This window comes from Dromiciops gliroides, chromosome 5 (assembly GCF_019393635.1).
Source record: "Dromiciops gliroides isolate mDroGli1 chromosome 5, mDroGli1.pri, whole genome shotgun sequence".
NCBI lineage: Eukaryota > Metazoa > Chordata > Mammalia > Microbiotheria > Microbiotheriidae > Dromiciops > Dromiciops gliroides.
Window position 1 is genome coordinate 270,820,862 of NC_057865.1, and position 22,746 is coordinate 270,843,607.

At 41.5% G+C, this 22,746-nt stretch overlaps 1 protein-coding gene across 2 annotated transcripts in view; it reads left to right on the top strand.

The window, feature by feature from the left end:
• The window catches only part of PLXNC1 (plexin C1), a 234,047-nt gene that overhangs the window by 22,021 nt on the left and 189,280 nt on the right, over positions 1-22,746 (top strand). For both annotated transcript variants that reach the window (XM_043968236.1, XM_043968235.1), the window contains exon 3: positions 22,007-22,141. In XM_043968236.1, coding sequence (XP_043824171.1) covers positions 22,007-22,141 — 135 coding nt within the window. The remainder of the gene's footprint in view (positions 1-22,006; positions 22,142-22,746) is intronic.

A 22,746-nucleotide genomic window follows, 5' to 3' on the forward strand; every position in this document is an offset into this window, starting at 1 on the left:
TGGAGCCATATAATGTACCTGAATTATCTTTCCCTCATAGGGATGCTAGATTATAGGGCTTTAAGAGAAGAAGAATCAGGTGATCCCTCTTTTCCGCCCACTCTCTCCCCATGGAGGGTGGATTTCACAGCCCCTTTTCCTAAAACACACCAAAAAGCTCTTATGGATCTCAGAGTCTCCAAAGCTCTGCCTAATGTCAACTCTGATGGATTTATCTTTTCCTTAATGTAGAGAAAGGAAATAGAGTGGCAGACATGGTGTGGTAGACAGAGGGCCACCCTCAGAGTCAGAAAGACATGGGGTAGAAGTCCTAGCTTTCACATGTCCCAAATGGGTGAAGTCACTTAGTCTCTTGGTGCCCAAGGCAACTCCTTAAGAGAATAAGTAAGAGATGAGTGAAGTCAGGACCCATAGTGAAGTTCTCCGGAATGATGAAATCAGAGATACTGACCAATGCATGTTTGTGCATGTGTGTGTGTGTGTGTGTGTGTGTGTGTGTAAAAGTAATGTTTAGTTAGTGACAAAAGTTTGAGAAGTTGATTGACTAGCCCATAATTGTGTAGTCATCATTGTTTCCATAGTCAGAATTGGTAATGGCATCATCAGTAAACACCACATAGCTACTATAAGTGAGTCACAGTGGCATAAGAAACTAGGAATGCAAACTAGGTTTGTTGCCTTCTAGCCCATACTCCTAAAGTCTCTTAGTGCAGGCTGTTAGTTTACTCTAAACTTGTAACAGTTTAGAATTCTCCTTTGGCTGTTGCCACATCTTATTTCTTCCCCCAACATTAGATTCTAAGCTTGTTAAGGGCAAAGCTTATCTATGCCTTTATCTCTCCTTAGCCTCCCCAACCCATAGAAGACAATTGAAAAGTGGTATATAATGGCTGTAAGTATTATGGGAGTTAAGAGAGTTGGAGCTATGGATTCATTATCCCTACCACCTAAAGTAATATCTTGAATACTGAGGCTTAATCCATGCTTGCTGAATTTAACTCAGTGTTTTGAATATCAGTTTTCAAAACTGATCTACTACTTCTGTAGAATGTAAGTTCCTTGAGGGCAGGGACCCTTTCCTGTTTTTGTCTGTGTGCTCAGCACCTAGGACAGTGTTTGTCTGTCTGGTACATTGCTAGCCACTTATGTGGTTGCCTTAAGGCTTGAAAAATACTTTATTCATGTTAACTAACTAATTTTTTTCATAGAGTCCTCTTTATAAGTTCTAGTTGGTTGATCTCAGGGAAGTCATTTTACTTCTTTGAGACTCAGTTTCCTTATCTAGGTGAGTGAGGAAGCTGCCCTAGATTATCTCTACACTAGGGGTTTAGTTTATCTCCAATATCCCTTCTAACTTTAAAATTCTTTATTTTTTATACGCTGCTATGTCAACCCCCTGCTCCCAGCATACTGGTTTCTTGCTCTTTCCTGAATCTGGGGAAGCCTTCTTCGTTCTTGTTTTTGTTTTTGTCTTTGCTCTTGTGACTTGAGCTACCTTCCTCCTCCTCTCTGCCTCTAAATAAATCTCACCTGTTCATTTCCAGTCCCACCTTCTAGCTCTAACCCTAAGTGATTGCTCCTGCCCTGCAATTTTTCTCCTGGCTGGGCCTCTCATTTTAGACTCATACCACCTTAAGCTGTTACAGAAGACAAAAACAATTGTCTCCCCAGACTACATGGTAATAGCTATGATGGAAATGGTGCTGCATTCATCTTTATATCTTTTACTGGCCCTCTTTGAAAATAAAGGACAATCCACAATAATTTCTCAGTGCCCGAGATGGTCCTATGAGGTTCTCAAGAAATATTTGTTGATTTTTCTTTTGTTTGTTTTGAGGAAGGCTCATTAATATGGGTGGAATTTGTTTCTTATATAGAAATGCAGAGTCAGAAGCTCTGGATTCAAATTCGGGTTCTGCAAACTTAGTAGCTGTCTGACTTTAGGCAAATCACCTAACCCTTCTGAGCTTCTTTTTTCTCCTGCTGTAAAAATGAAGAGGTCAGATTAGATCATAAGACCATAGATTTAGACCTGGAAGCAACCTTATGAGTCATCTTGTAATCCAGTCTCCTTATTTCACAGGTGAGAAATTGACACCCAGAGAGGTCAAGTGACTTACCTGATGTCACACAGCTAATATGTGGCAGAGTTGAATTCAAACCCAGAGCTTCTGAATCCATATGTAGTATACTTTCCAAGTGACTTAACCTCTCTGAGTTTGTTTAAACATCTATCAAATAGGGTCGATAATAGCAGTGTTCTTGGGCGGCTTAGTGGTTTCTTGTTTGTACAAGTGCTTTCTAGAAACTATGTCAATTTCAGGTATTATTGATATTGTTACCATCAGCATCATAAATTCATTCCTTTCAAACCTCTCTGTGCCAAGGAGGTGACAACAATTTGTGGTCAAATTTGACCCATGAAACTGGGCAAAGGAAATCTCTTTAAACCATCTATGGGCTTCCTCAACAACTGCCTTTTAAAATGTAAGCCTTCGGGGCAGCTAGGTGGTGCAGTGGATAAAGCACCGGCCCTGGATTCAGGAGTACCTGAGTTCAAATCCGGACCTCAGACACTTGACACTTACTAGCTGTGTGACCCTGGGCAAGTCACTTAACCTCCATTGCCCCGCAAAAAAAAAAAAAAAAAGTAAGCCTTCATGATCTAGTTTCTTGATAACATCCCTCTCTGAATTGTCATTTCACACCCAGAACTCTATATCCCACCATTACCAAACTTCAATTCTGATGCTTCATGATTTAGAGAAGACTCTAAGTACTCTGAGGCTCTCCCCATAGACCACAAGTTCTTCAAGGTCCTGCCCCATTAGAAGGGCTTTGAATGTGGAGCACATGACAGCGTGTGTCTATCATCTGAAGGAAACCAGCTTGTCAGAGTTCAGAGAGCCTCATGACTAGATTGAACAGCCATTTGATGTGATTTTTTTCTTTTGGCCACAACAGCCCTCAATATTGTCTACAAAGGGTTGCTATTGGCATTGGTGGGGGATGTCCCCAAACTGGCAAAATTAAGGATTCTTGAAGTATAGTTCTAGGGGAAAAGAGTACGGGATTTGGAGTCAGAAGGTGTTGTTCAGTCATTTTCAGTCACATCCAACTCTTTGTGAATCCATTTGGGTTTTTCTTGGCAAAGCCATTGGAGTGGTTTGCCATTTCTTCTTCCAGCTCATTTTAACAGATGAAAGAATGGAGGCAAACAGGGTGTAGTGACTTGCCCAGGGTTATGCAACTAGTAAGTGACTGAGGCCAGATTTGAACTCAGGAAATGAGTCTTCCTGACTTCAGGTCCAGTGCTGTATCCATTACACCACCTAGCTTGCCCTATGGAGTCAGATATGACAATTAAAAAGTCAAGAGACAGAAGTTCTGGGTAATTTGATCATTTTATTAATAAGGCCAGCAGGTTATTGACTAAAAAGATCATCACTCTTAGATCAAAGACACCTGGTGGTGGTGGTGGGTCACAGTTTATATGCCCTTGGAAGAGGAAGTATTCCTGAGGGATGTCTAATCACCTCTGATTGGTTCATCAAATGGGAGGTGGGCTATCTTGTACTACCAGACTTAGGTCACTCAAATCTTGGTCAAAGGTCACCTGTCTTAATAATAGGGAGAAATCGGGGCAGCTAGGAGGTGCAGTGGATAGAGCACCGGCCCTGGAGTCAGGAGGACCTGAGTTCAAATCCGGACCTCAGACACTTGACACTTACTAGCTGTGTGACCCTGGGCAAGTCACTTAACCCCAATTGCCTCACTAAAAAATAATAATAATAATAATAATAATAATAATAGGGAGAGATCAACATTTTCCCAGGACCTTTCTGAGAAAACACAATGAGCAGAAATACACCCATTAGCCCAAACAGAATTTCTTTTATTCCCTGATGAGATCTTGACCTAGGAAATCTCGATGAGAAATTTTCCACACTGGTCAGTTTCTGGGGAAACAAGTAGAAAAGGGGAAAAACCTTGGCCCTAATGTGGTAATTAGTTATTAAATATAAGAGAGAAATATTTGTTTCTCACACAGAAGACCAAATTTCAAATCCTATTTCTTTCTTTCTTTTTTTTTTTTTTTTTTTTGGTAAGGCAATTGGGGTTAAGTGACTTGCCCAGGGTCACACAGCTAGTAAGGTTTTTTTAAGTGTCTGAGGCCAGATTTGAACTCAGGTACTCCTGAATCCAGGGCCAGTGCTCTATCCACTGTACCACCTAGCTGCCCTCAAATCCTATTTCTTCCAGTTATCAGTTGGGTGATCTAAAAAGAGGAGTTTAGGCTAGATCGTAATGATAAAAAACAACTAGCAATGATATCGAACTTTAAGGCTTTCAAAATGCTTTACAGATATCGCCTCATTTTGTTCTCACAAGAACTCTGGGAGGTAGGTATTACTGTTTATTCCCATTTTACAGGTGAGAAAATCGAGGCTGGGTGGGGGAAGGAAAGTCACTTGCCCAGGGTCACATGACAAGGAAATGTCTTAGGCAGACACTTGGAGTCTTCCTCAGGAGTTCAGCACTGAATCCACTCAGCTACCGGGCTGCCTAAATGCACTCTTAAATAAATCCTACTGGGCTTTAGAGGTACAATCCAATGAAGAACATTTTGACAGTTTCCCCAAGCCAATCCACTTGTTAAAAATTGAATTTGAAGTTAACAAATGCTCCGCTAGAAATACAGTAAATCATTGTAATACAGAGAGCTCCAACTCTCAGTTTTCCTGGGTAGTGAGAGAGATGGGACTTGGACACAGTTGTGTGATGCTACAGAGGAGAGTGGTAAAAGGAGGCAGGCTGATGGGGTCTCTCGAAACCCCTCCCCCTCCTATCACTGGATGATATCAGGAGTCACTTTGGGCTCCTATCACTGAGGATATCCTATTAGGGACACGTTATTGGTGTTGAAAATGTGATCCCGGTCCTCTGTCTTTTCCTGGCTTAGCCAAGGCATGTTTATTGCTTTTGTGCACCTGGGGAGAATTGGACCATGGACACACACAGACACTGCCAGGCTCTTAGCCCTGCTCTCCTACCCAGTCGGGACATGACTGGCCAATTTATAGTCTCACAGCTGGGCAGAGGAGACAAAGCATGAATCAGGTGGCACAAAGTTAGGAGATTGATGAAGTTATGGTGGCTGGGGCACAGGGATGGCTGTTTGAGACAGAGCAGCAGCTTCCCTTTGTCCTTCCTAGAGACAGTTTTCCCTTGAGAACATATGTCCCCATGGCTTCTTTGTGTTAGTTGTGTCCACAAACCTTTGCGGTGATGGAAATCTTTGTAGAACAGGAAGTCTTCATCTTTGGTTTTTTTGGGGGGGGTTGGTCTTCATTCCCATCCCCAGACCTCTAATTCTTACTTTTCAGATTCCTTGTATGTGTTATCTTCCCGTTAGAATATAAGATCCTTGAGGGCAGGGACTGTCTTTATTTTTACTTATACTGGTTTCCCTGGGTTTTAGTGTATTTTTATTCAATTGTTTTTTCAGTTGTCTGACTCTTCATGACCCCATTTAAGGTTTTTCTGGCAAAGACACTGGAGTGGTTTGTCATTTCTTTGTCCAGCTCATTTTACAGATGAGGCAAACAGGGTGAAGTGACTTGCCCAGGATCACACAGGTAGTAAGTGTCTAAGACCAAATTTGAACTCGGGGAAAGTGAGTCTTCCTGACTTCAGGTCTAGAGCAAGCACTTATTTAATGTTTGCCTTGGGGGCAGCTAGGTGGCACAGTGGATAAAGCACCAGCCATGGATTCAGGAGGACCTGAGTTCAAATGCGGCCTCAGACACTTGACATTTACCAGCCGTGTGACCCTGGGCAAGTCACTTCACCCTCCCCCCCCTTGCCCTGCCCCACCCCCCCTGCAAAAAAAAAAAAAAGTTTGCCTTGCCTTGCCTTGCCTTGTGTCTTGGATCTCTTTGGCAGTTTTCTGATTCCTCTGGACCCTTTCTCAGAATATATATTTAAAATATATAGGATTACATAGCAATATATTTTGCATGATTTCATATGTATAACTGATATCCTATTGCTTGCCTTCTCAATGGGATGGGGGACAGATTGGAGGGAGAGAGAGAATTAGGAACTCAGAATTTTTTAAAAAATGAATGCCAAAAATAAATTTAAAATAGATTTTTTTTGTTTAAAAATAAAATATATAGGTTTACAAAGGAAACTATTTATAGCGAAATACAGAAACATGTGAAAATACAAAACCCCAACAATAAAACACCTGGACTTAGGTTTAGAACCCCTGCAGTCTAGAAGCACAGCCAATATGTTAATTCCAAACCAAGATTCTCCCTCTTCCCCCGTGCCCCTCCCCCTCTTCTTAGGTAACCTATGGAGCCATCATTTCTAGGAGGATGATGCCTCATAAAAAAGGTTTTATCTAATAGCCCGAGGGATTTTAGGGAATTGTCTGAGCATGGAGAAATGACTTCCTGAGGTTTGAGGGACTAGGGGTCCTGGGACTCGGGTTTTTTTTCAAGTCCTCTGCAATGTTGACAGATGAGTCAAGTCCTGTCTTTGACCTCTAGAATCTAAGAACATCTCAAAAGTGACCTAAAATGGAATGGGAGTGAGTTTCCCTTCCCTGGAAACTATATAGATTCTCCATGACCATTTGTTGGCTAGTTGGCACTAACATTTTGGATAAAGGTTGAGGTAGATGTCCTTTCAGTGTTTTTTTCAAATCTAAAAATTCAGTGAATCTGTAGAGAAATTAATTTAATGATTCCCAATTAAATTAATTACTCCCATTTATTTTTCTGTCAATTCTGAGATGGTCTTAGGTTCTAGAGGTCAAACTCAGGACTTCCCTCATCAGTCAATCAACAAGTATTCTGTTAAGGATTTATTACATGCCAGGCACTGTGCTAAGCACATAGGAAAACACAGACATAGTACCTGATCTTAAGGAGCTCAAATTCTGATGGGGGAAGAGAACACACAAACAACTATGTAAGAATTAGATATACACAAAGTAAATTGGAAGAAATCTCAGAGGGAAGGCACTAGCAATAAGGGGAATTGGGAAAGCCTTCTTCTAGAAGGTGGGATTTTATCTGAGGAGACAGAGATGCGGAAGGAGAGAGTATTTGACCAAAACTAGTAGCAAGGAGAAACTATGTAATCATGAGTAAGTCACTTAATATCTCTGAGCATCAGTGTCCTCATCTGTAAAATGGGTCTAATTATACCGCAGTTCCTGCCTTTTAGGGTTGTAAGTCTGAAATGAGCTAACATATGTATATAAAGGAATTTGTACCCTTTAAGGGGCCACTGGAACTTACCTTCTTGTCCTCCTTCTTCCTTTCTTCTGACTCTCACTTTTATCACTGGAAGTAAAAAATACCTTCAAGGTATAGAAATAATGATGAGAAAAAAGAGAAGAAAACTTTAGATTATCCACAAATTGGATAGTTGTTCCCTAAATGATCAAAAAGCTGTCTGTACTTGGCCATATGGGAGTTACTGCTTCTTTGGATCAGTGGTTTCACCCAACTTCTGTTCTCCCAACCCCAAACTCTGACTTCCCTTTTAATAGGAAACGTGACAGAGCTTGGATAGAATTTGGTACCACTTAAAAGCATTAGATTTTGAAGCATTAAACTTAGATATCAGATGACTTTTTCACTTGTAAGTGGGTGGGAAAGGCAACTGTCTCCATAAGCAAAATCTTTAAAACCTGGATCAGGGAAAGAAAGGAAGCCTAGTGAGAGATTAAGAGTCTTCCCTTTGCCTCAGTCCTGCCTTTATTACTGGTCAGTGTGTGTGTGTGTGTGTGTGTGTGTGTGTGTGTGTGTGTGTGTGTGTGTGTGAGAGAGAGAGAGAGAGAGAGAGAGAGAGAGAGAGAGAGAGACACACACACACAATTCAGGGGGCTACTACAGTTTGAGAGATAGAACAAGCCTTCAGGATCAGCTAGGCTAAGGCACTCAGTTTCGCAGAGGTGGTTCCATCACTTAGCTAAATTATTAAAATATTAAGTGCTTACAATGTTCAGGCCAGTGTGCTATGCACTAGGAATACAAAGACAGAAGTAAAACAGTCACTTATGATAATAACAGAACAACATTGACTAACATCAATAAAGTGCTTGCTATGTGCCAGGCACTGTGCTGAGAGCTTTACATTTGCTATCTATCTCTTTTTATCCTTACCCCAACCCTGGAAAATAGTTCCTATTATTATCCCCATTTTACAGATGAGGAAACTGAGGTAAAGAAAAGTTTAGTCATAATAATAGTAATAGCTAATACTTATTTTAAATAGTATTTTTCCCAATTATATGTAAAGATGATTTCTAACATTCATTTTTAGAAAATTTTGAGCTCCAAATTTTTGTCTTCCTCCTTCCCTCCCCCCCATTCCTAAAGTGGTAAGCAATTTGTTATAGGTTATATATCATGTAAAACATATTTCCATATTAGTCACAGTTTTGTAAGAAGAAAAAGACCAAAAGAAAAAACAACCACAAAACAGAATGAAGAAAGTGAAAATAGTCTGCTTTGATCTGCATTCAGACTCCATCAATTCTTTCTCTGGATGTGGAGAGCATTTTCTATCATGAGTCCTTTGTAATTGCCTTGGATCATTGTATTGCTGAGAAGAGATAAGTCATCCATAGTTGATCATCACACAATATTGCTATTACTGTGTACAATGTTTTCCTGGTTCTCCTCATTTCACTTTGCATCAGTAGCTAACATTTTAAAAGTGCTGGGGGCAGCTAGGTGGTGCAGTGGATAAAAGCACCAGCCCTGGATTCAGGAGGGCCTGAGTTCAAATTCAGCCTCATACTCTTGACATTTACTAGCTGTGTGACCCTGGACAGGTCACTTAACCCTCATTGCCCTGCAAAAACCCAAACAAACAAAAATCAATCAATCAATACTTGTTTATTTGAAAAATAAATAAATAAAAAGCGCTATGTGCCAAGCACTGTGTTAAGAGCTTTACAATGATCTCATTTGATCTTACAACAACCTTGGGAGGTAGATACCATTAATATCCCCATTTTACAGTTGAGGAAATGGAGGCAGACAGAGGTTAAGTAATAATAGTAATAGCTAATATTTATAAAGTGCCTAGTAATTGTCAGGCACTATGCTATCTGGGTTACAGTTATTGTATCTTGAGACCCTCATCACAACCTAGGGAAGTAAGTGTTGTTCTCTCCATTTTACAGATAAGGAATCTGAGGGAAACAGAGGATGAGTAATAATAATAATAATAACAACAACAACAACAACAACAACAACAACAACAACAACAACAACAATAATGATAGCTTGCATTTATATAGTGCTTACTTTGTGCCAGGCCAAGCACTTTACAAATAGTTTCATTTGATCCTTACAACAACCCTGGGAAGTAGGTGCTATTATCACTCCTGTTCTATAGTAGAGGAAGCTGAGGCAGACAGAGGTTAAGTGACTTGCCCAGGGTCACCCAGCTAGTAAAGTGTTTGACGCTGGATTTGAAATCAGGTCTTCCTGACTCCAGGTCTGGTGCTCTATCCACTAAGCCAACTAGCTTCCTCAAAGAGTTTACTTAATGCTCCAAGTTGGAAATTCCCAACCTGGGGTGTGAGAAGCTTGTTGCAGGGAATACTGGGTAAAAATCTGTTATCTTCTTGAAATTAATCATTCTCTTTAATTTCTTATATACACATGTATTGTAAATTCTATAATTTGTTTCCTTTCATGTTAAATAAACAATATGGGAAGCATTTGTGAATATCAGGGGAACTCCCCCCACCAAAGGATGGAGAAACTCTGCGGCAAAGAAAGACAGGGTTAACTAGCTTTTGTCCCCCAACAGCTACGGTCCCCTAGAACAAAGCTTTTTTTTTTTTTTTTTTTTTTTAGTGAGGCAATTGGGGTTAAGTGACTTGCCCAGGGTCACACAGCTAGTGAGTGTTAAGTGTCTGAGGCCGGATTTGAACTCAGGTACTCCTGACTCCAGGGCTGGTGCTCTATCCACTGCACCTCCTAGCTGCCCCTAGAACAAAGCTTCTTAAACTGCAGGTCTCTATCCCATATGGGGTTGTGTAATTGAATGTTGGGGGTCATGAAAAATTTGGCAACAGTCAAAGATTATGTATAATTATTTTATATACCCATATACCTGGGGTCGCGTAAAAATTTCTTGGGCAAAAAGGGGTCACAAGTGAGAAAAGTTTTAGAAGCCCTGCCCTAGAGTAGCTATAATCCTCTAAAGTAGCCATTGTCATGAATTCCCACAAAGTGAGATTATTGGATGAAAAAAGTGAGTTCCACAGTTAAACACCTGGTCTTTTTCAGATCTGGGATACGAACCCAGATCTCTCCACCACCTACTCTGGTTCTGGTGATTTGTACCACGAGTTCTCCCCATCCTCTGCCCCCTTACTGCATGTCTGGTCTACTTCTCTCCTGGTTATTTCCTTTTTGACTTCCTCTTTGTACACGAATGCACACTATAATTTTTCAATTGTCAGTGTCTCCAGTGAGATCAGCAGAAAAGAGGGGCCAAACTGTATTCAGCTCTTAGGAATTCACATTGCGTGGGCCATGAGTCAGGCTTTGGACTGTGTTTGGGAGAAAACCCTCTGAATTCTTCTTCACTAACCAGTAAAACCCATCCTGTGGGGCAGAGAGGTCTCTGAACTGATGCTGTTGCATTCTGAAAAGTGATTCACTTTCCAGGTCCAAACGAAGCCTGGCCCTGCAGCCTTTTCTAAATAGTGAGAGCTGGTAATTGATGCCATGTAGGAAATTCGCTCTTCTGGCACAGGCCCATTAACCTTGACCTTTCTTATTAGCATAGCAAATAAAAGTCAGGCGAGTTTGGAGAAGCTTTAGTGAATTCTATACTCAGTCAGCTTTTGATCTGAGTATACCTGGGGTCCTAGGATCTAGATCTGGGAAAACATCTTCTCTCCACCCCTCATCCCCATTAAAAATGTAAAATAATGGAAACTGAGGCTCAAGAAGAAAAAGGGTTTGTTGAAGCCTACTCAGCTAAGTAAGCAGGAGAAGGGTCATTGGAACTTAAATCTTTGAGAGGAGGACTTGTTTTATTTTTGTACACAAGCAGGTTCCATTTATTTATGTATTTGTTTATTCATTCATTCACTCATTTATTTTCGAGGCACTTGGGGTTAAGTGACCTGTCCAGGGTCACACAGCTAGTGTCAAGTGTCTGATTTGAACACAGGTCTTCTTGATTCCAAGGTTGGTGCTCTATCCACTGTACCACCTAGCTGCCAGCACAAGCAGTTTTCAAAGGCAGAGGACCTGGTTTCAAGTCCCAGTTCTGGGGTTTTACTACCTGTGTGATTATGGGGTCATCTCCTGTCCTGGGTTCAAATCCCAACTCTGCTGCTTACTGGTTGTGTGATTTTTTTTTCCCCATGACTGACTTAACCTCTGTGGGCCTCAGTTTCCTCATTTGTAAAAGGATGGAGTTGGACTGGATTGGCCTCTGAGGTCCTATCTGGCTTCAAGTCTACGATCTCTGATCCAGTCACTTTGACCAAAATATTGATTTAAATAGTTTGAAGTTATTTCTCCCCAACCATTTCCCATAAACCTATGTACTGATAAACGGGGGCAGTTTTGTGAATGGGGAAGAAAATTAAATTTGAGAGTCCAGAGACTTGGGTTGAAATCCTAGGTGTTCTGTGACCCAAGTTATGCCACTTAATCTCTGTAGAACTGGTTTAATAATATTTGCTCAGCCCACATCACTGAGTTTGTGGGGTCATAGAGTCAGAGCTGAAAGGGACCTTAGTTGCCATTGTGGGGACCAATTTTTAATTGGGGAGTGCTAGCTAAGGGGCTTGCTCTAATATTGGGGCAAGGAAGGAAACCGGCAGCCTCCCTCAAAACAGAACAAGATTTATTTTAACAAGAACGAACTTTTAAAAAAAATAACACAAACAGGATCAGTAGGATCAAGGGAAAGGAAATAAAATGGGGAAAGGGAAATTATAATACCTGAAAAATACCACCGCCCAGGAATCAGCTGAAAATACGCAGCAGAACGCCTGTCACTTTCCAGCTTCCACCTAGAATGCCCAATTCTCCTCCCCCAAACCTAGAAACACCCCACACAGTCCCAGCCAATGGGATGGCTGCTCTGATAGTCACATGACTGCCCTCACTAGGCTTCCAATCATTATACTTTTGCCAGGTCCATGTAGGCGTGGGCGAGTGGAGGTGACAGAGTCATGGCAATGGCTACAACCAGTGGGTGGAGCACCATGCGGAAATAATAATTAATTCTTTACACCATCTAGTGAGTTCCCTTCATGAGGAAACAGAGCTATTAAGTGACTGACCCCAGGGGACGTGGTAATTTAGTATCAGGGCCTGGGTTATGCTTATGTGATGGTTCATCAGGGAGATAGTTCTATAGCATTAAGTTTGAGCATCAGTATCCTCATCCATAAAATGGGTCTAATCATATGCTGCTTCTTAGGGTTGTTAGGTTCAGATGAGCCAATATGTGTATATAAAGTGATTTATGCCCTTAAAGGGCTGGAGAAGCTTGCCTTCTTATCCTTTTTCTTTCTCTCCTATGTCTGGCTTACTTTTATTACTTGAAGTAAAAAAAGACTGTCAAGGTACAGGAATAACAAGAAGGGAAAAGAAAAGAAAACTTGGAGTGGAATTTGGAATCGAGAGACTTGGATTCTACTCCTAGGATCATAAATTTCGGGCAAGAAGGGATCTCAAGGTCATCTCTAGCTAGATCCTGATTAGCACAAATAAAGAATTCCCCCTAGAGTGGTTACATGCATTATTTGAATTCTTCTTTTTTTTTTTTTGTGAGGCAATTGGGGTCAAGTGACTTGCCCAGGGTCACACAGCTAGTAAGTGTTAAGTGTCTGGAGCCGGATTTGAACTCAGGTACTCCTGACTCCAGGGCCGGTGCTCTATCCACTGCGCCACCTAGCTGCCCCTATTTGAATTCTTAATGCCTATTTTATGGAACTATTGTTGTTGTTGTTGTGATTGGGTCATTTCCGACTCTTCGTGACCCTATTTGGGGTTTTCTTGGCAAAGCTACTTGACCATTTGCTTCTCCAGCTCATTTGACAGATAAGGAAACTGAGGCCAACAGAGTTAAATGACTTGCCCCGAGTCATACAGCTAAGTGTCTGAGGCTGGATTTGAATTCATGTCCTCCTGACTTCAGGCCTGGTGTTCTATTCGCTCTGCCGCCTTTTATATAATTATAACAAAAAATTACACAAATTCGAATACATGAGGAGATTGGTTGGGGATTCATTATTTGTACTAACTAATCAGGACCTAGCTGCAGTTTTTAGTTTGTAGATTGGGGGGAGGAGTGGGGACACAGGGAAGATGAAGGACTTAATCCAAGGTCATTCTGGGAGTAAGAATTAGATGTGAGATCTGAACCCAGGTCCTCTGACTCCAGAGCTAACGTTCTCTTGGCTGTACCTGGGTTTGTGGGTTTGGTGGTCTAGAAATGTAAGCTATCATTCTAATCTCAATTATAGTACAGTTATTTATGCAAACCTCTCAAGCTTCCCTTCCCCATTTATTGCCTTGATTTATCCAGTCCTTAGGGCAAATTTAAACACAATTTCAGGAAGACTTTTTTTTTTCTTCCTGCATGAAGACAGAATACTAAACTATTTAGCACTCGAGAGATCTGCCAAGATCTGCCTTGAATGCTGCTAATCTGCGGAAATCTGCCCTTGATCGGCTTTTATAACATTGAAGAAAGGATGGGAGAAGCTGGAGAAATCCGGATTCCCAAAGACAGAAGCGATTTTTGCCCCTCACCTGGAGTTCCCATTCTTCAGATCCCCCGAAAGCTAGTGATGAAGCCAAGAGTAGTAGGACCTGAGATCTGGGGGTGGCAGGATTGGTGTAGGCCCAAGGGTGAGAGGTGGCAGGAATACCTGCTGATTTGGAGCATCCACCTGTAGAGGTGGGCTTCATAGCAAATTGTTCTCTGAAGTTCTCCGAACCCCACCTTCCCTTCCCCTAGACCCCGGTTCACTCTCACTCAGGATCATTCAGGGGCTCCCCAAATTTAAATCGATTCTACATCACTCCACTCTTCACAAAACCTAGAACCTTATGTTCAGCTCACTTCTTTCCCTGGAGGTTCAAATTAGTTTGAGTTTAAAAGAAAAAAAAAAGATAACAACCAGAGTGGAATTTACTTTAATCTTTATATTTTGTCTATATTTTTCTGCCTAACCCTAGGAGTTATCCTCACAACACTCGGGTGCAATTATCTTGTTCCCTTTAGCTATTACATGTTTCTAGTATGGTGATGGGCTCTTCTTTTGAGTCAGGGCCATAAGCAGTATCTCTTAGAAGAGTGATCAGAAAGAGATGGCCAGTGAGTGAAGCAAAAGAAATGAGAGTTGGTGTGGTATAGTATTATAGCTTCCTCTCAACTCTCTCTTCCCAATGATATTAGTGAAGAAAGAAAAGCATTTTTTTTGGTTTTTTGGTGAGGCAGTGGGGGTCAAGTGACTTGCCCAAGGTCACATAGCTAGTAAGTGTCAAGTGTCTGAGGCCAGATTTGAACTCAGGTCCTCCTGAATCCAGGGCTGGTGCTTTATGCACCACCTAGCTGCCCCAAGAAAAGCATTTTTAAATTTTCCCCACTTTCCCTTCTTATCTTCCTTGTCCAGGTGACATTCCTGTGGTGGTAGTTCCCCTCTTCTGATGCCATGTGACATGGAGTCCTCACTCGATGATGTTTAAGACTTTCACCAAAGGTGGTTTCTTTTCATGAAACCAGTCTTGGCGTTCTTAAGTCAGCATAAGAGTTGAGATCCTACCAGAGGGGACTATGTGGCAGTGGAAATGGAAATCATTAGAAAAATCCCGTCCCCCCAGCTAGATTTTGATTTCAAGAGAACTTGGATTCAGGTCTAGGTGTGGCAGGTGAATCATGAAATAACTGAGGGAACAAAGATTTGATCTTCTGAGCATATAGATTTTGTTGTTGTTCATTCTTCATTCTGATTATTATTCTGAATATTCTTATTCTTATTCTTATTATGGGGCAATGAGGGTTGTGACTTGCCCAGGGTCACACAGCTAGTAAGTGTCAAGTGTCTGATGTCACATTTGAACTCGGGTACTCCTGAATCCAGGGCCAGTTCTTTATCCACTGCGCCACCTAGCTTCCACCTGGTCCTTCATTCTGGAAGAGAACCAATGACATCATGAGGGTGAAGTCTTGACTTGAACTTGAATTGGATTTAAGGGAGGCAGAGCTATGAGACCTCACTCTCTTCTCCAGAGTCATCCAAGTCTGATGGCTAGACAAAAGTCAAGACAACCTGGGTTCCAGAATGTTTAGTGACTTGTCCGGCATCAAACATCCAGTAAATATCTAGGGTAAGATTTGAACCCGGGTCATCCTAAGTCCAAGTCCAAGATTCTGTATATTACAAATCATTTAACTCATCTAGGACTCATTTCTTTTATGTGTGAAGTAGAAAGAGACCATAGGAGCCAGCTCTAGAGAAGGAATTCTTAACCTTTTTATGTGTCATGGGGTCCTTTGGCAATCTGATGAAATCTCAGAATAATGTTTGTTTAGCTATTTATAATTGAAGGAAGTGTTAAGTTAGTGGTTATAGAAAAGAAAGTTGTCATTTCCCCTCATTCAAGTTCATGGACACCCTGTAATCTATCCAGGGACCTCTACATATGCTAATAAGAAAGGTCAAGGTTAATGGCCCTGCACCAAGGAGCAAATTTTCAAATAGCATTTTCCAGATACCAACTTTTACCATTTAGACCTCTGTCTTACCCCAGTTTAAGAACCCGTGGTCTAGAACCAAAGGGGATTTTAGATGGCATATGATTCAACCCCCTTATTTTACAGATGGGGAAACTGAGGCCCAGGGTGGTGACACATCCAAGATGACCTCTGTAAAAGAAAGGTGTGGGTTAGTTGGATCTCCAAATCTGAGCCTAATCAAGAAAAGCTTGGCATCAACGTTCTGTTTGTGGAGGCGGCCCTATCTGCATTTAGGTTAGAGCTCATCTTGAGGTTCTTTCTAGAGGAAGTGGAGTGGCTTCAGGATCCAACCCAAGCCCCTGTCCGCAGCTGAGGCTGTCTGCCGTTAGCGGGAAATTCAGACTTCTCTGTGTCTGACAGTCCCTTCCTCTTCTAGCATCCCAAGCTACGTTCATTTCAGAGCTCCCACCTGGCTAATCCACCTGTGCAAAGGAATTTTTCCTAGATTTCCTTTGCCTTCATCTTCCTTTCTTCTTCCACTTTGAGGTTGGCAACCAGGAGAACTGATAGTTCCTTTGAAGAAAGGTTCAAACTCTGTGAGTCTTTCTTGGAGAGAGAAAAAAAAAAAAAAAGGTCAGGATTACAGTATTGCGAGGGAAACATTTCCTTCTAATGCGATTTCCGGGTTCCTCTAAATCAACTGCATGGATTGATCAATCGATTTATTCATTTATGGGCTTCCTGTTTGCCCCCTCAAAACTGATTCTCTATCTCTTATGCCATCCTTCCTCCTCACCTCGATGTGTTTTGGGGTTTGGGCCTGTGTTCAGATGGATATGGGAAACCGTGGTGTGGGGAACTGATGAAAATCAGAAATTCTTCATTAACTTAGAGTCTAAAAGAGTTGTTTGGGATAGTGGGAGAGCTGCTTGAGAGCAAAGAATGCTTCATTTTTGTCTCGGCATCCCCAGTGCCTAGCACTTTTTAGGTGCTTAGTAAGCATTCATTCATTCATTCTGAAAACAATGAAATACTAACATCTCTGGAAATGGAGATGGTATGATCTTCCATTCAACATTTATTCAGCTGCTACAGTATGAAAGACTGCACTCTGTTGGATACAGTGTTGCAAAGGATGGAAAAAAGTCTTATTAAGCACCTACTATGTGGCAGGGACTTTGGTAAGTGCTTTACAAATAACATCCCATGATCCCTGCTCACAAAGAGTTATGGTTAATTAGGGGAAATGAGAGAAACCTGCAGGTGTCTTCTGTACAAACTGTATGTGATAAGGAAAAAGAAGGAAAGGGAGTATTTGTATAGTTCCTATTGTGTGCCAATGCTCAGCGTTTTACAAATATTATCCTGTGATCCCAGCCTACAAGGAGTTTATGGTTTATTAGGGGATCAGAGAGAACCACACAAATGTCTTCTATGCAAGCTGTTTGTAATAAGGTGAGAGAAGGGAAAGGAGTCAGCATTTATTGAGCCCCTTCTAAATGCTGGGAACTGTCCTAAGCACTTTACAAACATCTCATTTGATGAGTGTCATGGTGCAAAGTTCCATGAGAGGCCCACACAAGTTGTCTTGCTATGTGATCTTAGGCAAGTCATTGACCATTCTAGACCTCGCTTTCCACCTTAGGAATATGAGAGAGTGGGATTCAGTACAGTGGAGAGAATGGTGGCTCTGAATTGAATGGACCAGGATTAAAATCTTGGCTCTGTATATTACATTGTAAGGTCCTTGAGGGAAGTGCTTATCTTTTATTGATATTTTATTTTACATTACAAACATATGCAGATTATTATGATTTTTTTTTGCAGGGGCAATGAGGGTTAAGTGACTTGCTCAGGGTCACACAGCTAGTCAGTGTCAAGTATCTGAGGCCTGATTTGAACTCAGGTCCTCCCGAATCTAGGGCTGGTTCTTTATCCATTGTGCCACCTAGCTGCCCTAAAGTGCTTTTCTTTTACCTCTTTTTGTATCCCCAACACTTAGCAGAGTGCCTGGCACATAGTAGGTGCTTAATAAATGTTGCTTGCTTAATTGATTGATTATGACCTGCGTGACTTAAGGCAAGTTGTTTAGCCTCCCTGCACTTGAAAAATGAGGGAGGGGCAGCTGGGTGGCGCAGTAGATAAAGCACTGGCCCTGGATTCAGGAGTACCTGAGTTCAAATCTGGCCTCAGACACTTGACACTTACTAGCTGTGTGACCCTGGGCAAGTCACTTAACCCCCATTGCCCCGCGCAAAAAAAAAAAAAAAAGGAGGTCAGATAGTTGACCTTAAAGGCCCCTTCCAACTCTAGATCTTATGGTCTAATAATCCTTCTTCCATCTCTGAATCTTGTCTATGCTACAATTGGCAGCTGGAGTGGTCAGAGGTAAGACAGCATCATATAAGATGAGAATCCACAGTACTAAGAAAGTCTTCCTTATATCTACTTTGAATCCCTTGGGCAGTAAATAAAGCCCTTGGTGGAGCTGGAGCTGGAGCTGTCTATGTCTACATAACCCAACTGAGGAACTAAGATTCAAAAATGCTAAAAACATGCTCCAAAATGCACTAGGTTAAACATAATGGCTGCAGTTACCAAAACAAGCTTCAAGGAAGATAGTGTAGTTCATTCCAAAAACGTCACAAGACCTTGGTGTTGGCAACACCCTACCATACACTCTGTGATTTGGGCATAAAGCTGGGTGATTTTCTGTGAATAATCCAGAGCCCAGAGAGGATTCTGGGTCTTCTGCTTCTCTATTCATCATTAACCTGAACTGACCACGAAGATCCTAGGTCCCGTGGGGCTGAGATGAGGAAATTGAGAGAGGTCTAAAGTGGGTTGTGTCTTTTTCCAAGGTAACACAAGTAAATTCAAACACAGGTCCTCTTCTCTTTCTATAGTCTTGTTAGATAGTTGCTTGGGGCAGAGTCACGGCCACCATGTGACAGAGGCAGGATTCCAACTCGGATCTTCTGGGCTTTGAGGCCAGCTCTCTATTTATTGTGCTACTTTGCTTTTCCTATCAATGTTGTTCCTTCTGAGTGAATATTATAAATTAAAAAAATAAAATTGGCTCCACAGTAGATAGCAAGGTCTCTTTAAACTCAACCCCCCACCCCCCAAAAAAAGAAAGAAAGAAAGAAAGAAAGAAAGGAAGAAAGAAAATGGGGTGGATTCTTTCAGATCAATGCCTCTGGTATCATGAATCACTCAGAAACATGATTGTGGGTTCTACCTGGGCTGTTTCATTTCAGAAGCATCCATTGCTTTTCTTTCCTGTCCGTAGCAACAGAGAGAGCTTGAGCGGCACTTGAGAATTTTTCTCTCAACCTTTTTTTTTTTTTTTTTTGGCTGGCAGACACTCTGTTCTCCTAAACATCTATTTTCCATAATGATAGCTCCTCTTGCATGGAGCTATTTGAATCCCAGCTGATTAATCAAGCTTATGAATTAGAAATGGAAAAAAAGGAGAATATCCCCAAGTCCATGTTTCTGTCAGTGCCTGCCTATTTCATCTGTAAATATCACTTACTTGATTGTATCCAGGGCTTTAATATAGAATATTTTAATATATCCTGAGACACACAGGGCTTTCCCTCTTCCTTTGGGAACCTAACTACTAATTGTTCCTGTTTTGTTTGGGTTTTTGGTTTGGGGGTGGGGCGTGTGATTCTATCAGAATAGAAACACCAGGTCTGTAACTATCACTAGAGAACTAGAAGGGAATTTAGAGGTCAGCCATCTAGTTACTGATAAGCAAACTGAGACCCAAAGCTGTTGTGACTTTTCCAAGGTCACACAAGTAAGGAAGGGAAACTGGGCGTTTTTAGTGGCACTACTTATAGTCTGAGTTGCCAGGGACACCGAGATTACTCCTAGACACCGTGTATTCTACTATGCTATCTCCTTTCCTGTTTTGTGAGGTGGTGATGTAGCATATTTGTACTGAGTTAATGAGATTTGTGTGGTGCCCTGCTATTGAATTTGGAAGGAGAACCAGGTAATGGAACAGAGAGCTTCAAATAACACATCCATTTGGTTTCTTTTCAAATACTAACCAAGGAAACCTAGTCATTGGTTGTGGGAAAGAAAGATGGTAGGAGGCAGACCCTTCTGGGGAGCAGGAGTCAGCCAAGGGAATATTTCGATGGGAGCCAAATGGTTCAACAGCCAGTGAGAAAGCAGCAGCTTCTCAAATGACAACAGGACGATGGCAGATGCAAGCACCACGACTAATTACAAGGCACATTTAGGAGAATGAGTATGGAAAAGATTATAAGCACTGAGTCTCCGTCTCTTTTTTTCCTGATGTACCCAAATATTATTGGGGAAGATATTTATGAAAAGCAGTGTGTGGCAGAGTGGATAGAGAACTGACCTCAGAATTAGGAAGAGCTGGGTTCAAGTTTCACCCCTGATAGTTACTGCTGTGTTACCTTAGACAGATCGATTAATACCTCTTAGTGCCCCCATGCAACTCTCTAAGACTTAAGTTAGTGAAGAATTTCTAATTTGCATCAGGGGAGGGAGTTTCCGCACACAAAACACAGTGAGGGGAGGAAGAAGCATGGCATAAGAGAGATTTAGCCTTGAGATCAGAAAGACCTAGATTCAAATTTGACCCCTGAGCTCTTTCCCTTTGTGACCATGGGCAAGTCACAAACTTCCATCTGTCCCCAAGTCATGTTCTGAAGCACGGGTTCTTAGTATCAGATCCACAGACTCTCCAGGTGCTGTAGGTGAATAGATTTCAAGAGGTCCATGAATTTGGATGGAGAAAAATTCCATCTTTATTTTTTTTTACTAGCCTCTAATTGAAACAACAATTGAAAGTTAGGGCAGCTGGATGGTACAGTGGTTAGAGCACCAGGCCTGGAGTCAGGAAAACTTGAGTTCTTGGCAAAGCCACTGGAGTGGTTGGTTTGCTATTTCCTTCTCCAGTTCATTTTACAGGTGAGGAAACCGAGGCAAACAGGATGAAGTGACTTGCCCAGGTAGTAAATGTCTGAAGTCAGATTTGAACTCAGGAAGATGAGTCTTCCTGATTCCAGGCCTGGCACCCTATCCGTTACACCACCTAGCTGCCCATCCTGGACCATAGTAAACACTTAATGAATGCTTTTTGGCCGATAGTGACTAACACAGTCAGACTTACAGTCGAGGAAAATTACATTGATGGCTGTTTCCTCTGGTAAAAAGTAAGCTCCTTGAGGGCAGAAACAACTTCATGTTTGTCTACACAACTCCAACACCTAGTACAGTGCCTGGCACATAGTAAGTGGTTAATCAATGCTTGTTTTTTTGTTTTTTTGTTTTTAAATTTATTTTTATTTATTTATTTTTCTCTATGGCACTTTTCTTTTTTTGCAGGGCAATGAGGGTTAAGTGACTTGCCCAAGGTCACACAACTAGTAAGTGTCAAGTGTCTGAGGCCGGATTTGAACTCGGGTCCTCCTGAATCCAGGGCCAGTGCTTTATCTACTGCACCACCTAGCTGCCCACTTTTCTTTTTTTGTTTTTTAAAGAGTAGTGAATTTAACCCAATGCCCAACAATGGTGGCTAGTCCACTGTGCCACCTAGCTTCCCCCTAATCAGTGCTTGTTAACTGACTGATCTGCTTTGGTAGAAGGGATCTCTTTCCCATTAGTTGCCTAGGCTAGTGAAATCCCAATTTTAGACCAGAAAAATAATCATTGTATAGTATCTATGCCTCTACATGCACATATGTTCATCTATACTTCACATCCCTTTGCATTTTAAAAATATGTATTTTTTAAAAAATCAACGAATTTTTTTTTTTAAATTAAAAATGTATATAGAATAATTGAAGAAGCAAAGACCATCCTCTAGGACTGTCCTTCTCCAGCCTGGTGCTAATGAGCTGTCATCCATTGCTCCAGATAGAGAACCCTGAGGGTAAGCCTGAATACAGAATAGTGTACAAGAAACCTCCCAGTGGAAAAATGCCCCCCCCCCCAAAAAAAGGCATTAAAAAAGCCGATGTGGCGCACATGGGCGTGCGTTATTTCAGGGCCACAGCACGAAAAGACCCTTCTGCTTATTATCACCACCATTGTTGAAAATCAAGAAATGAAAAAGCTGCTTAAGCACTGTATTACTGGAGCGCATGGCCAGAAATTGAAAGGAGCATCGTGGTTTTAGGATTACAAGCACTGGTTTTGTCATCTTCCCGTTCAAAGAATTTAATAGAAATCTTATTTCTCTTGTTAAAAAAAATAGGTTATTCTTGGTGAGAATTTGACTTCCAATTGCCCTGAAGTTATCTATGAAATTAAAGAAGAAACACCTGTTTTCCACAAACTTGTTCCTGACCCAGAGAATAATACCTACATCTACCTAGCATCTGGGAAAGAGGTAGGTAGAAATACCCACCTGAGCTCCCGACTTCTAAATAAAATTGTTTAATTGATGTCATTTTCCAGCCGCGAAGCGTTCCCTTTGAACTGCACAGTTTAAATAGTGCTTGGAGACTCTGAATAGGCCCGTACCAATTCACGGGAATCGAATTTAAAAATCTTACTGTCAGTAAGTAACTAGGAAATATTACCTATTTAGACATTTTTATTATTGGCTATATTTTCCAAGCCAGGGTTTTCAAAGGTGGGGGTGTGCTTGCAAATGGGTGCATGAGGAGGGTAACTGAATTTGCCATTCTTGCTGGATTTAGCACTTTTAATAATACCTGTACTGCGACCTCCCAGGGTGGTGGCGGTGGCAGTGATCAAATTAGATTATGTTCGTCAAGGGCTTTGAAGAATATTCAAGCGCTTTATAAATGTCGACTGTTGTTATTATTATTGTCTCTGAGATGGATGGCTGCATGGATTTAGTGATCCCCCCTTTGGGGCCTCCGTGTGAATTTGGTACTGGAGATTAATGTCAAGCCAGAGACTCACGCACCATGCTGAAATACAAGCTCTTTCTTTCTTTCTTTTTAAATGAAACGTGTGCCATGTTTT